At 43.5% G+C, this 15,476-nt stretch overlaps 1 protein-coding gene across 1 annotated transcript; it reads left to right on the forward strand.

Moving 5' to 3' along the window:
* The first annotated feature begins 7,394 nt into the window (after positions 1 to 7,394).
* Positions 7,395 to 14,467, forward strand: LOC140065367 (chemerin-like receptor 1). The gene is made up of 2 exons (XM_072112961.1): positions 7,395 to 7,488; positions 12,183 to 14,467. Exon 2 carries the CDS (start codon positions 12,194 to 12,196, stop codon positions 13,232 to 13,234), a length of 1,041 nt encoding a protein of 346 aa, XP_071969062.1. The 5' UTR covers positions 7,395 to 7,488; positions 12,183 to 12,193; the 3' UTR covers positions 13,235 to 14,467.
* Positions 14,468 to 15,476: the final 1,009 nt, after the last annotated feature.

A 15,476-nucleotide genomic window follows, 5' to 3' on the forward strand; every position in this document is an offset into this window, starting at 1 on the left:
ACAATGTGCTATGTAAATGCAAATGTTAACATTTATGTAACTAGGCAAATCACGTCTTCAGCTGTTATACTGCATTCAAAATGCAACTAAAAAACGCAGCGTGTGACCGCGGCCTAACAGATTCTGATCCACAGGATTGGCACTTACCTCAAAACACTAAACTACAGGTACTGGCAGACTAATCTGATGAGGTAAGTACTAGTCCCACAGCTTCCAGCAGATATTACACTGATAGCAAACCAGTTTCCGCAGATATTACACTGATAGCACCCCACCTTCAAGCAGATATTATACTGATAGCACCTCCCAGCAGATATTACACTGATAGCACCTCCCAGCAGATATTACACTGATAGCACTGCAAGCTCACAGCAGATATTACACTGATAGTACCTCCCAGCAGATATTACACTGATAGCACTGCACCTCCCAGCTGATATTACACTGATAGCACTGCAAGCTCACAGCAGATATTACACTGATAGCACCTCCCAGCAGATATTACACTGATAGCACCTCCCAGCAGATATTACACTGATAGCACCTCCCAGCAGATATTACACTGATAGCATCTCCCAGCAGATATTACACTGATAGCACCTCCCAGAAGATATTACACTGATAGCACCTCCCAGCAGATATTACACTGATAGCACCACACCTCCCAGCAGATATTATACTGATAGCACCTCCCAGCAGATATTACACTGATAGCACCTCCCAGCAGATATTACACTGATAGCACCTCCCAGCAGATATTACACTGATAGCACTGCACCTCCAAGCAGATATTATGCTGATAGCACCTCGCAGCAGATATTACACTGATAGCACCTCCCAGCAGATATTACACTGATAGCACTGCACCTCCCAGCAGATATTACACTGATAGCACCTCCCAGCAGATATTACACTGATAGCACCTTCAAGCAGATATTATACTGATAGCACCTCCCAGCAGATATTACACTGATAGCACTGCAAGCTCACAGCAGATATTACACTGATAGTACCTCCCAGCAGATATTACACTGATAGCACTGCACCTCCCAGCTGATATTACACTGATAGCACTGCAAGCTCACAGCAGATATTACACTGATAGCACCTCCCAGCAGATATTACACTGATAGCACCTCCCAGCAGATATTACACTGATAGCACCTACCAGCAGATATTACACTGATAGCATCTCCCAGCAGATATTACACTGATAGCACCTCCCAGAAGATATTACACTGATAGCACCTCCCAGCAGATATTACACTGATAGCACCACACCTCCCAGCAGATATTATACTGATAGCACCTCCCAGCAGATATTACACTGATAGCACCTCCCAGCAGATATTACACTGATAGCACCTCCCAGCAGATATTACACTGATAGCACTGCACCTCCAAGCAGATATTATGCTGATAGCACCTCGCAGCAGATATTACACTGATAGCACCTCCCAGCAGATATTACACTGATAGCACTGCACCTCCCAGCAGATATTACACTGATAGCACCTCCCAGCAGATATTACACTGATAGCACCGCACCTCCCAGCAGATATACACTGATAGCACCTCCCTGCAGATATTACACTGAAAGCACCACAGCTCCCAGCAGATATTACACTGATAGCACCTCCCAGCAGATATTACACTGAGAGCACCTCCCAGCAGATATTACACTGACAGCACCTCCCAGCAGATATTACACTGATAGCACCTCCCAGCAGATATTACACTGAAAGCACCACTGCTCCCAGCAGATATTACACTGATAGCACTGCACCTCCCAGCAGATATTACACTGATAGCACCGCACCTCCCAGCAGATATTACACTGATAGCACCCCACCTCCCAGCAGATATTATACTGATAGCACCTCCCAGCAGATATTACACTGATAGCACCTCCCAGCAGATATTACACTGATAGCACTGCACCTCCCAGCAGATATTACACTGATAGCACCTCCCAGCAGATATTACACTGATAGCACCTCCCAGCAGATATTACACTGATAGCACCTCCCAGCAGATATTACACTGACAGCACCTCCCAGCAGATATTACACTGATAGCACCTCCCAGCAGATATTACACTGATAGCACCTCCCAGCAGATATTACACTGATAGCACCTCCCAGCAGATATTACACTGATAGCACTGCACCTCCCAGCAGATATTACACTGATAGCACCTCCCAGAAGATATTACACTGATAGCACCTCCCAGCAGATATACACTGATAGCACCTCCCAGCAGATATTACACTGATAGCACCACAACTCCCAGCAGATATTACACTGATAGCACCTCCCAGCAGATATTACACTGATAGCACCTCCCAGCAGATATATACTGATAGCACCTCCCAGCAGATATTACACTGATAGCACCTACCAGCAGATATTACACTGATAGCATATCCCAGCAGATATTACACTGATAGCACCTCCCAGAAGATATTACACTGATAGCACCTCCCAGCAGATATTACACTGATAGCACCACACCTCCCAGCAGATATTATACTGATAGCACCTCCCAGCAGATATTACACTGATAGCACCTCCCAGCAGATATTACACTGATAGCACCTCCCAGCAGATATTACACTGATAGCACTGCACCTCCAAGCAGATATTATGCTGATAGCACCTCGCAGCAGATATTACACTGATAGCACCTCCCAGCAGATATTACACTGATAGCACTGCACCTCCCAGCAGATATTACACTGATAGCACCTCCCAGCAGATATTACACTGATAGCACCGCACCTCCCAGCAGATATACACTGATAGCACCTCCCTGCAGATATTACACTGAAAGCACCACAGCTCCCAGTAGATATTACACTGATAGCACCTCCCAGCAGATATTACACTGAGAGCACCTCCCAGCAGATATTACACTGACAGCACCTCCCAGCAGATATTACACTGATAGCACCTCCCAGCAGATATTACACTGAAAGCACCACTGCTCCCAGCAGATATTACACTGATAGCACTGCACCTCCCAGCAGATATTACACTGATAGCACCGCACCTCCCAGCAGATATTACACTGATAGCACCCCACCTCCCAGCAGATATTATACTGATAGCACCTCCCAGCAGATATTACACTGATAGCACCTCCCAGCAGATATTACACTGATAGCACTGCACCTCCCAGCAGATATTACACTGATAGCACCTCCCAGCAGATATTACACTGATAGCACCTCCCAGCAGATATTACACTGATAGCACCTCCCAGCAGATATTACACTGACAGCACCTCCCAGCAGATATTACACTGATAGCACCTCCCAGCAGATATTACACTGATAGCACCTCCCAGCAGATATTACACTGATAGCACCTCCCAGCAGATATTACACTGATAGCACTGCACCTCCCAGCAGATATTACACTGATAGCACCTCCCAGAAGATATTACACTGATAGCACCTCCCAGCAGATATACACTGATAGCACCTCCCAGCAGATATTACACTGATAGCACCACAACTCCCAGCAGATATTACACTGATAGCACCTCCCAGCAGATATTACACTGATAGCACCTCCCAGCAGATATTACACTGATAGCACCGCACCTCCCAGCAGATATTACACTGATAGCACCTCCCAGCAGATATTACACTGATAGCACCTCCCTGCAGATATTACACTGATATCACCTCCCATCAGATATTACACTGATAGCACCTCCCAGCAGATATTACACTGATAGCACCTCCCTGCAGATATTACACTGATAGCACCTCCCAGCAGATATTACACTGATAGCACCTCCCAGCAGATATTACACTGATAGCACTGCACCTCCCAGCAGATATTACACTGATAGCACCTCCCAGCAGATATTACACTGACAGCACCTCCCAGCAGATATTACACTGACAGCACCTCCCAGCAGATATTACACTGATAGCACCTCCCAGCAGATATTACACTGATAGCACCTCTCAGCAGATATTACACTGATAGCACCTCCCAGCAGATATTACACTGATAGCACTGCACCTCCCAGCAGATATTACACTGATAGCACCGCACCTCCCAGCAGATATACACTGATAGCACCTCCCAGCAGATATACACTGATAGCACCTCCCAGCAGATATTACACTGATAGCACCTCCCAGCAGATATACACTGATAGCACCTCCCAGCAGATATTACACTGATAGCACCTCCCAGCAGATATACACTGATAGCACCTCCCAGCAGATATTACACTGATAGCACCGCACCTCCCAGCAGATATTACACTGATAGCACCTCCCAGCAGATATTACACTGATAGCACCTCCCAGCAGATATTACACTGATAGCACCACACCTCTCAGCAGATATTACACTGATAGCACTGCACCTCCCAGCAGATATTACACTGATAGCACCTCCCTGCAGATATTTCACTGATATCACCTCCCATCAGATATTACACTGATAGCACCTCCCAGCAGATATTACACTGATAGCACTGCACCTCCCAGCAGATATTACACTGATAGCACTGCACCTCCCAGCAGATATTACACTGATAGCACCGCACCTCCCAGCAGATATTACACTGATAGCACCTCCCAGCAGATATACACTGATAGCACCTCCCAGCAGATATTACACTGATAGCACCGCACCTCCCAGCAGATATACACTGATAGCACCTCCCAGCAGATATTACACTGATAGCACCGCACCTCCCAGCAGATATTACACTGATAGCACCTCCCAGCAGATATTACACTGATAGCACCTCCCAGCAGATATTACACTGATAGCACCTCCCATCAGATATTACGCGGATAGCACCTCCCATCAGATATTACGCGGATAGCACCTCCCAGCAGATATTACACTGATAGCACCTCACAGCAGATATTACACTGATAGCACCTACCTGCAGATATTACACTGATATCACCTCCCATCAGATATTACGCTGATAGCACCTCCCAGCAGATATTACACTGATACCATCTCCCAGCAGATATTACACTGATAGCACCTACCTGCAGATATTACACTGATATCACCTCCCATCAGATATTACGCTGATAGCACCTCCCAGCTGATATTACACTGATAGCACCTCCCTGCAGATATTACACTGATATCACCTCCCATCAGATATTACGCTGATAGCACCTCCCAGCAGATATTACACTGATAGCACCTCCCAGCAGATATTACACTGATAGCACCTCCCAGCAGATATTACACTGATAGCACCGCACCTCCCAGCAGATATTACACTGATAGCACCTCCCAGCAGATATACACTGATAGCACCTCCCAGCAGATATTACACTGATAGCACCGCACCTCCCAGCAGATATACACTGATAGCACCTCCCAGCAGATATTACACTGATAGCACCGCACCTCCCAGCAGATATACACTGATAGCACCTCCCAGCAGATATTACACTGATAGCACCGCATCTCCCAGCAGATATACACTGATAGCACCTCCCAGCAGATATTACACTGATAGCACCTCCCAGCAGATATTACACTGATAGCACCTCCCAGCAGATATTACACTGATAGCACCTCCCTGCAGATATTACACTGATATCACCTCCCAGCAGATATTACGCTGATAGCACCTCCCAGCTGATATTACACTGATAGCACCTCCCTGCAGATATTACACTGATATCACCTCCCATCAGATATTACGCTGATAGCACCTCCCAGCTGATATTACACTGATAGCACCTCCCAGCAGATATTACACTGATAGCACCTCCCAGCAGATATTACACTGATAGCACCGCACCTCCCAGCAGATATTACACTGATAGCACCTCCCAGCAGATATTACACTGATATCACCTCCCATCAGATATTACGCTGATAGCACCTCCCAGCTGATATTACACTGATAGCACCTCCCTGCAGATATTACACTGATATCACCTCCCATCAGATATTACGCTGATAGCACCTCCCAGCAGATATTACACTGATAGCACCTCCCAGCAGATATTACACTGATAGCACCTCCCAGCAGATATTACACTGATAGCACCTCCTAGCAGATATTACACTGATAGCACCTCCCAGCAGATATTACACTGATGGCACCGCACCTCCCAGCAGATATTACACTGATAGCACCTCCCAGCAGATATTACACTGATATCACCTCCCATCAGATATTACGCTGATAGCACCTCCCAGCAGATATTACACTGATAGCACCTCCCAACAGATATTACACTGATAGCACCTCCCAGCAGATATTACACTGATAGCACCTCCCAGCAGATATTACACTGATATCACCTCCCATCAGATATTACGCTGATAGCACCGCACTTCCCAGCAGATATTACACTGATAGCACCTCCCTGCAGATATTACACTGATATCACCTCCCATCAGATATTACGCTGATAGCACCTCCCAGCAGATATTACACTGATAGCACCTCCCAGCAGATATTACACTGATAGCACCTCCCAGCAGATATTACACTGATAGCACCTCCCAGCAGATATTACACTGATATCACCTCCCATCAGATATTACGATGATAGCACCTCCCAGCTGATATTACACTGATAGCACCTCCCAGCAGATATTACACTGGTGCTACAGCTTATATATGTTTTCTGAATTTTTTTGTGCTTACCATAACGGACCTCAGGGCTGCCATAGAAATGATCGTCGCCCCATGAAGACCACCCGGGGTGTTTGTGGGGCTGAGACTCCTAGCAGGCGATTTAAATGCCACCACGTATTGGAGCTCACCCCATCTGAGTGTGTTACACTAGGATGTCTTGCGATAGATTTAAGCTGACACCCCGTCTATACCCATTGGCATCCAGCTCCGATTTCAAGCTGAACAGAGGTAAAAAATATAAAAACTTTTACATAACTAAAATAAAAAAACAGAGACAAAGAATTTTCAAGGACGTCAGATGTTTGAAATCAAATAATGCAAATAATTCTAAAAAAAACAATGTTCACCTTGTGTCTGATGAGTCTGGGGGGCGTGGCCTCCTCATGCCGAATCCAGCAGAACCTTCTCATGCCTTCTCCCTGCAGGTAATATCATATGACCAGGGGGACATCATCTAAGGTCCTTTAGCCTCCTAACATTAGCAAACTCTACCATGGGTGTGTATCTGATCACATGAAATCACATGTGACTTCCCAGAATCCCTGAATAAATTGTGCAGTAATCCAAGGTTTAACTATATTTTATTCTGTTTATTTGTCTGGATCTCAGTTTCTGTTGTTCTCGCTGACTCTTATCTTAAACTTTCTACAAGAAAATATCTTCAAAGATCAGAAATGTCGCATGATTCCTTATCACTTCCTTTTGAGGGAGCAGCCGTTGTGACACCGATGACAGACAATAAACTAAAGAAAAGCAAAAAATTTCAGACTTGTTCTTTCCACCGACCTCAGAGCCAGAAGAGGCAGCACCGGAGGTTACATGAGAGGCTAAAGGTAAGAACCAAACCGCTTCTACTACAGTCTTCACATTGTAGTGTCAAACTACAGCCCATTGCATGCTGGGACTTGTCATGTGTCAACTTCTAGATTTGGGACCAAAACTACGAGGTGAGATTAGTTTTGCCAATTTTTTGCCAAATCTTTATACCGTTTATCTAAGGAAGTCCATCCCTTTCCTGACGTTGGGCATGCAGACAATGTCCTCCCCTGGGTCCGGTCTCTCCACCTCAGCTTTGTATGATTACAATCTGAATCGGTTATAGCAGAAGTCACTGGAGCCTAATCCTACAGTAAGAGTCTCTCATGAGGATAAGACACAGAAGGACCACGAGACAACTTGAGGTCGTAGAGTAAGAATAACACAAGGATCTCATTCCAGAACTACATTTTTGGTGATAAATGGGCGTCTTCTGGACCTACACGAGAAACGGTGTTGAGTGGACCATCCATAAAAACCTAAGATATTAAAAACAAAAAAGCTTCATCCATATGAATGAGGATAATGGGGGTCATTTACTAAGGGCCCGAATCGCTTTTTTTTTCGTTGGGTTTCCTGAAATTTACCTATTTGCGCCAAATTTCCCTAGGTTTTTGGCGCACACAATCGGATTGTGGCGCATCGGCATGCACGCGATGGAAATCGGGGTGCATGGCCGTCGGAAAACTTGACAGATTCGGAAAAAACGCAGAATTAAAAAAAAAAATTGTCGCTTGACACGCGCTTACCTGCACACAGCAACGGACGGTGGACTCCAGTGAACTCCGACGGACTTCGGCGCAGCAATGACACCTAGTGGACATCTGGCACACGACCTTAGTGAATCACCGGAAGACTCGAATCCTCCACAGAGAACATGCCGCTGGATCGCGACAGGACCGGGTAAGAAAATTATATTGTGGCCCAGATATTGAAATATTGGTGGAATGTGGTAGGATATAAGGCTCAATGCAAAGGGGCAACGATGGCCGGAGCTCGGAATGTCCAACAAGAGGAGGTAAATACTTGACAAGGTTACTATTTTGTTAACAAGGGGTTCATGAACTGTAGATATTGTCACAAATGTGATTGTGTATGTTAACATCACGTTATCATTGTGCTTTGTAAATCAAATCTTTACACTTCATGTAATTGGTCACATCGCCTCTTCTTAGCTGTTCCGTTGCATTTCGAAACACAATGCAAACGCCACGTGTGAACATTGCCGAAAACAGATTATTGGGGAAACTGTTAAGAACTGAAATAAGGTGTTGAAGCCCGGATTAGGATGTTTTTGGTCTTTGAAAGGTGAAAATCTAGATGTATCGGTGTCATTGATTATCGATAGGATTGCAATTGTGGAAAGTGCTCAGATCAGAACCTACATAACATTATGAAGTCTTGGTGTAAAGGTACAAAAAGTACAAAAATAAAAATTTGAATTGTGGAAGTGAGGAAGCTTTATAGAAAAAAAAAATAAATGGAAGGTAAATTTACACAGAATAATATCAGAAATATTTTGTGTTAACTGAATAATGATTTTAATAACAAACTGCAGTTTTGAGCTCTGCGAGATCTGTTTTGGGGCAGTTTGCTTCGATTTGAGGAGGTAAACCAAATTTAAAAAATTATAAGAAAAGCTAATTTATAAGGGGTGGAGGACTTCAGGGCCCACCGGTCCGTTAAAATCTCCCTGGAATTTAGTATTAATTCTAATAATCATGTATTAGAATTATTACTAAGTTCCAAGGAGATTTTAACAGACCGGTGGACCCCACGACCTCAGTTGACTCCGCCCCACATTTCAACGTGGCCTAAGAATGTGCATTTAATATCCCCATAAAGCATAGGTCCTCTAGTCTGGCTCTGCTTTGTTTAACATAATAAACTTAATGAAGAGCTCTACTAGCAGCAGATTTATGCAGATTTATGCAAATGAGATTGCAAGGGCACATGCTAGAGGATGCCTCTTGCCAACTTCTGCTGCAACCTACAACATGGCTGGCTCCAGGTGTCAGTAGGCCCCCTGGTGGCAGAGCCTCAGTGGGCCCCTTTACAGTGAACTCACGTGGCAGCATAAAAAGTTTCTGAAACTAAAAAAGTCCCCTGTTCCCTAAAATATTCCCTAGTTTAGCACACCAAATTGCCCCTCATGGTTATTTTATGTACAGCCCTCTATTGATTATTTTATGTACATCCCCCTCTTGGTTATTTTATATAAAGCCCCCCTCACCTCCTATGGATTCATTAGATACAGCCCCCCCTCGCCCCCTATGAATTCCTTATGTGCAGCCTTATGTGGGCCCCTGCATTTGCCCAAGTAAGCCCGATGCTGGCGCCGACCCTGCAATGAATGGGTCGGAAGTTAAGCACATCGATAAAATTTGTGATTGTATATTTAGCGTTTGTTAGCTATAATTTTATCTATATCTAACATGTGTGCCGGCGTATGATAAAACTATGCCCCTCCCACCCACTTGGAGCAGAGTTGGCACGAGGGAGAAAATAATCCTGGCCATGTGCTTGTAATTATTTTCATGGTGTGTTTGTCAGAAAACTGATGTACCATATATACTCGAGTATAAGCCTAGTTTTTCAACACAAAAAAAATGTACTGAAAACCCAAACTCGATTTATAGTCGAGTAATCAAAACTCACCTTTCTGGCTTCCCCCACTGCTGGCTATATACTGGGGCTGGGGGCTGGCTATATACAGGGGCAGGCTATATACTGGGGGATATGGGCTGGCAGGCTGTATACTGGGGGGCAGGTGCTGGCTATATACTGGGGGCAGGTGCTGGCTATATAGTCGGGCAGGGGGCTGGCTATATACTAGGGGATATGAGGTGGCAGGCTATATACTGGGGGGCAGGTGCTGGCTATATACTATGGGGCAGGCCATGGCTGGCTATATAATGGGGAGGCTGTGAACAATGCATTTCCCACCCTCGGCTTATACTCGAGTCAATAGGTTTTGCCAGGTTTTGTGGTAAAATTAGGGGCCTCGTCTTATACAGGCGGTCCCCTACTTAAGGACACCCGACTTACAGACAACCCATAGTTACAGACGGACCCCCCTGCCCACTGTTACCTCTGGTGAAGCTCTCTGGATGCTTTACTATAGTCCCAGACTGCAATGATCAGCTGTAAGGTGTCTGTAATGAAGCTTTATTGATAATTCTTGGTCCAATTACACCAAAAATTTTGAAACTCCAATTGTCACTGGGGCAAAAGAAAAAAAATTGTCTAGAACTTCCATTATAAAATATAGTGTTTCGACTTACATACAAATTCAACTTAAGAACAACCCTCCAGACCCTATCTTGTATGTAACCCGGGGACTGCCGGCTTATACTCGAGTGTATACTGTAATACTTGATAAATTTTCCACCAATATTTATGTTGTAGAGAATTTTTTTTAGAAAATCTTCACTATATTCACTACATGCTCAATTAAAATATTGATATACAAGAATTATAGGACGAGAAACTTTAAAACGTTCTTTCTTCAAGGTCATCTTGCTGAATGGGAAAAAAAAATAACTCTTTGCAATGATTAAGAAACGATTGGGGTGATTTATAATCAGGCAGGGTTCTTGCGCTAGTTTTTTAATTTACCACCCCAGGAGAAGACTGAGGCGAATTTCTGCCCAAATTTGCAACTTTTTGAAAAGTAAATTATCTGTAGTCCATTTGAGCATTTGGGAAATATGCAAATACGTTTTACAGAATGGGATAAGGAAAACATTGCATCTTTTTCTACCCTGCAAGGCAGCTCCCTTACCATCAAGCATGACTTTCAGGAAGCCTAATGAAATGATGCGAGTTTGAAGCCAAACCAAGTAGATCTATTGCAGAAGGAACAGATTTCTAACTGTAGACAAACTCTTTCGATGTGGTTGCATCTCTTCAGTACAATGCAGGGAACTGGTTTAGCTGAGTGAGAGGCTTTTGACCACCATCAGGAAGTAAGAGTCCTTACAGAGACTTCCTAGTCAAAAACCTCTGAGCCAATGTAGTTCCCTACACTGTACTGAAGAGGTGCAACAAGGTCGAAACATCACTGCCTGCAGTATGGAATCTGTTCCTTATGGAATTGATGTACTGGTTTGACTATAATCTCACATCATTTTGCATATTTCCCATAATCCTCAAGTGGAGCATCAATGGCTATAAGTCTCTACACATCCACAATATGTCCTCAATTGGCAAAGTCTCTTTAAGGAGATCTCCCAGTTTGTGACCCAATAGCATCTGGGCAAATGAAGATTGTTGACCCCGGCCTTTCTTTTCAAACTTAAGTAGCACAACTACAAAGAAAAGAAAGGCCGGGGTCAACAATCTTCATTTGCCCAAATGCTATTGGGTCACAAACTGGGAGATCTCCTGAAAGATATATGATTGCCAAATCAGTCCCTGTACTCAATAGGGCTCACAATCTAATCAGCTTACCAGTATGTTTTGGAGGAAACCCACACAAACACGGAGAGACCTGGATGGGACTTGAACCCACGACCCCAGCGCTGCAAGATAGTAGTGCTAACCAGTGAGCCACTGTGCTGCCAATATGAATCCTCAAATTTTATATGAGATTAGTATTTTATTTTATATTATAAAAAGCATGGAATAGGGCAGATTTATATATGGGTTACATTTTATATGATGATACAAACCTTTTAATTCCTATCTATTTCACACTATTGTATTGCAGGAGGTGAAAAGATGGAGAACTCTACTTTTACTGCTTATGAGTTTACCCCCACAACTAACTACGAGACAGGAGAGGACGCAGAAAAAATTTATCGCTTCGTCCAAATTTTTTCCATTGTTGTCTTCAGCATAACCTTCATCCTGGGAATTACCGGCAATGGCATGGTCCTCTGGATCGCAGGATTCAAGATGAAGAAGACGGTCAATATTATATGGTTTCTCAACTTGGCCGTAGCTGACTTTGGGTTTGATGCGCTCTTCCCCCTGGAGATAACCGAGTGGATCATGGATGAGCATTGGCCCTTTGGTCAGACAATGTGCAAGGTCATGTACACGGTTCTCTTCCTTAACATGTCCGTCAGCACTTCTTTTTTGATGATCATCAGTGTTGACCGATGTCTACTAATCATGTTTCCCGTGTGGTCAAAACAACACAGATCTCACAAGACGGCGTGGACCATCTCAGCTGTGGTCTGGTTGACCTGCTTCATGCTCAGCTCTCCATATCTTGCGTTCTTCAACATCGCTCACGACATTACAGGCAATGCCACTTATTGTATCGCCTTCTATTCTCATGACTATGACACATACAATATGAGATATACAACTATGCTCATGGTCAGATTTGTCTCCATGTTTCTCATCCCGTTCTCCATCATAGTTGTCTGCTACAGTCTTATTTTATTCCGGTTGAGAAGAATTAGAAGTCTTTCCAGAAAGAACAGACCCTTGAAAGTCATCGTCACCATCGTACTTTGCTTCTTTGGCTTTTGGTTTCCCTATCACATATGGCCTCTCCTAGAGGTCATGGATGTTGAAGTTAACCCTACTGTTGACTATGTCATGTTCCACCTCGTTAATTGCATTGGCTTCTTTAACAGTTGCGTCAATCCCATGGTCTATGTCTTCGCTGGACGAGACTTTAAGAAAACTTTATTTAAGTCCATTCCATCTTATCTGGAGAACACGCTCAAGGAGAAGGAGATCTCCGATACTGAACATCAATTCGATCAGGTTGCGATGGAGACTGAAATGGAAGCTTATAGCTTATAAGGAAAACTCGTTGATGGGTTATTAACAGGATATTCCCTGACTGATAGTCCCCATAAGTCAATATATAAGTTCTACTGGGTAATCTCCGCCTCGTAGGGCTTCTTTATATACCAATAATAGAGAGTTACTACAAATAGGACGTAACACAATTGTATATAACTTGTTACAATGTAAAGATTAGGTTGTTTTCTCCTACATTGACCAGAAACATTGGGGGAGATGTATCCATGTGGAGGACCTTGGACCAATTCAGAGTAAAACTAGATAGAGATGAGCGAAATCAGTAGTCGGGTTCTCCCAAATCCAAACCCCATTGATCGATACTTGTATTGTGTGCAGGTATTAACCCTTTAAATGGCTCCACACAACACTAGTCACGCCAAGAGGGTGTTAACCTTTACATCTCACGGGCAAAGCCGCATGCTATTGCTGCCGGCGCATGCGTGGCACCATTTTGGTGGCAATCTGGTTGCTCCCTGTGATGACCTGGGCAGCCAACGACCCCAGCCAATATGAGTGCTACTGGTGGGAAGGTGAACCAAACATGGACTTCTGACTAAAATCTGGGTCAGTATTCTGTGGACCAGAACAGACAATGTTCGGCACAAACCTGAATAGATTATTTTGTTTGCTTACCCAAAATATAGATTTTTCTGGTGCACATGTGATTTTCTGGGGCAACCACGCAATCTTATACAGAGGGTGTGGCCCTTTTTTGGGCAAGTTGAAAAACTGCATAAACTGGTCTAAAACCCTGAATAAATGTGGTGCATGACATTCCGATTGTGAATTACTCCATTTTTCTGGCGTAGACAAAATGATGCATCTCCCCCAGTGTTGTTTATAACATATACAGACAGTCCCCTACTTAAGGACACCCAACTTAGAGATCACCCATTGATACAGATGGACCTTTCTGCCCACTGTGACCTCTGTAGACCTCTCTGAAAGCTGTAATAATCAGCTGTAAGGATTCTGTAATGAAGCTTTATTGATAATCCTGTTCCCATAACAGCTATACATTTTAAAAATCCAATTTTTAACTGGGACACAAAAAAATTGTCCAAAGTTACAATTATAAATTATACAGATCCTACTTACATTCAAATTCAACTTAAGAACAAACCTAAAGAAACCCTGCTGTACGTAACCAGGGGACTGCATGTATCACAAATTTTAAGACGCAAGATGGGCCATTCCATAGGCCAAAAATATAAGAACTACTTGTGCTACAGTTCGGTCTTAGTTGATATTCTGGGGGGGAAGGTGTTACAAGAATTTTCAACTCTAAGATAAAGCAATTTGAGCCAAAATTATGAAATGTTGTAAACTTTCCTTACTGCAAACAACATTCAACTGCACCTTATTGTTTTTATTTATTTTCAATGTAATAATTTACGGGGATAATTTTAAAGGGAAAGGGTCTTAATTATTTTTAATTTTTTGGTAAACATATTGTAAAAAATATTTCTAGATGATGATATTTAATAAAAAGAACTCTACCCTGCATATTGCACTATGGCCACTAGGCTTAAAAATAGGCTGATACATTATTATTTTGAAGGGGTTTTCTATACAGCAATCACATCACGGGAGCAATTACAATAAAAGGGTGACTTGGCAAATGAGGTTTAATGTGGATAAATGTAAGGTTATGCACCTGGGGGCTGATAATCCAAAGGCAAAATATGTCCTTGGGGGAGTAAATCTGGGAGAGTCCCTTGATGAGAAGGACCTATGGGTACTAGTAGATCACAAATTGAATAACAGCATGCAATGTCAATCAGCTGCCTCTAAAGCCAGTAGGATCTTGTCATGTATTAGAGGTCTGGACTCTCGTGATAGGGATGTAATATTACCACTATACAAGGCACTGGTTCGGCCTCACCTGGAATATGCTGTCCAGTTCTGGGCACCGGTTCATAAAAAGGAGTCCCTGGAGCTGGAGAGGGTTCAACGTAGAGCCACAAAAATGATAAGGGGTATGGAGGGTCTCAGTTATGAGGAAAGATTAAAACAACTAGATTTATTTAGTCTGGAAAGAGACGACTACGAGGGGACATGATTAATTTATATAAATATATGAATGGTCCATGCAAAAAATATGGTGGTAAATTGTTCCAGATTAAATGAAATAAAAAGATAAGGGGGGGCACTGTCTCCGTCTGGAGAAAACAAGGATTAATCACCAGATGCGACAGGGATTTCTTACTATGAGAACTGTCAATCTGGGGAATAGCCT

Source organism: Engystomops pustulosus, chromosome 6 (assembly GCF_040894005.1).
Source record: "Engystomops pustulosus chromosome 6, aEngPut4.maternal, whole genome shotgun sequence".
NCBI lineage: Eukaryota > Metazoa > Chordata > Amphibia > Anura > Leptodactylidae > Engystomops > Engystomops pustulosus.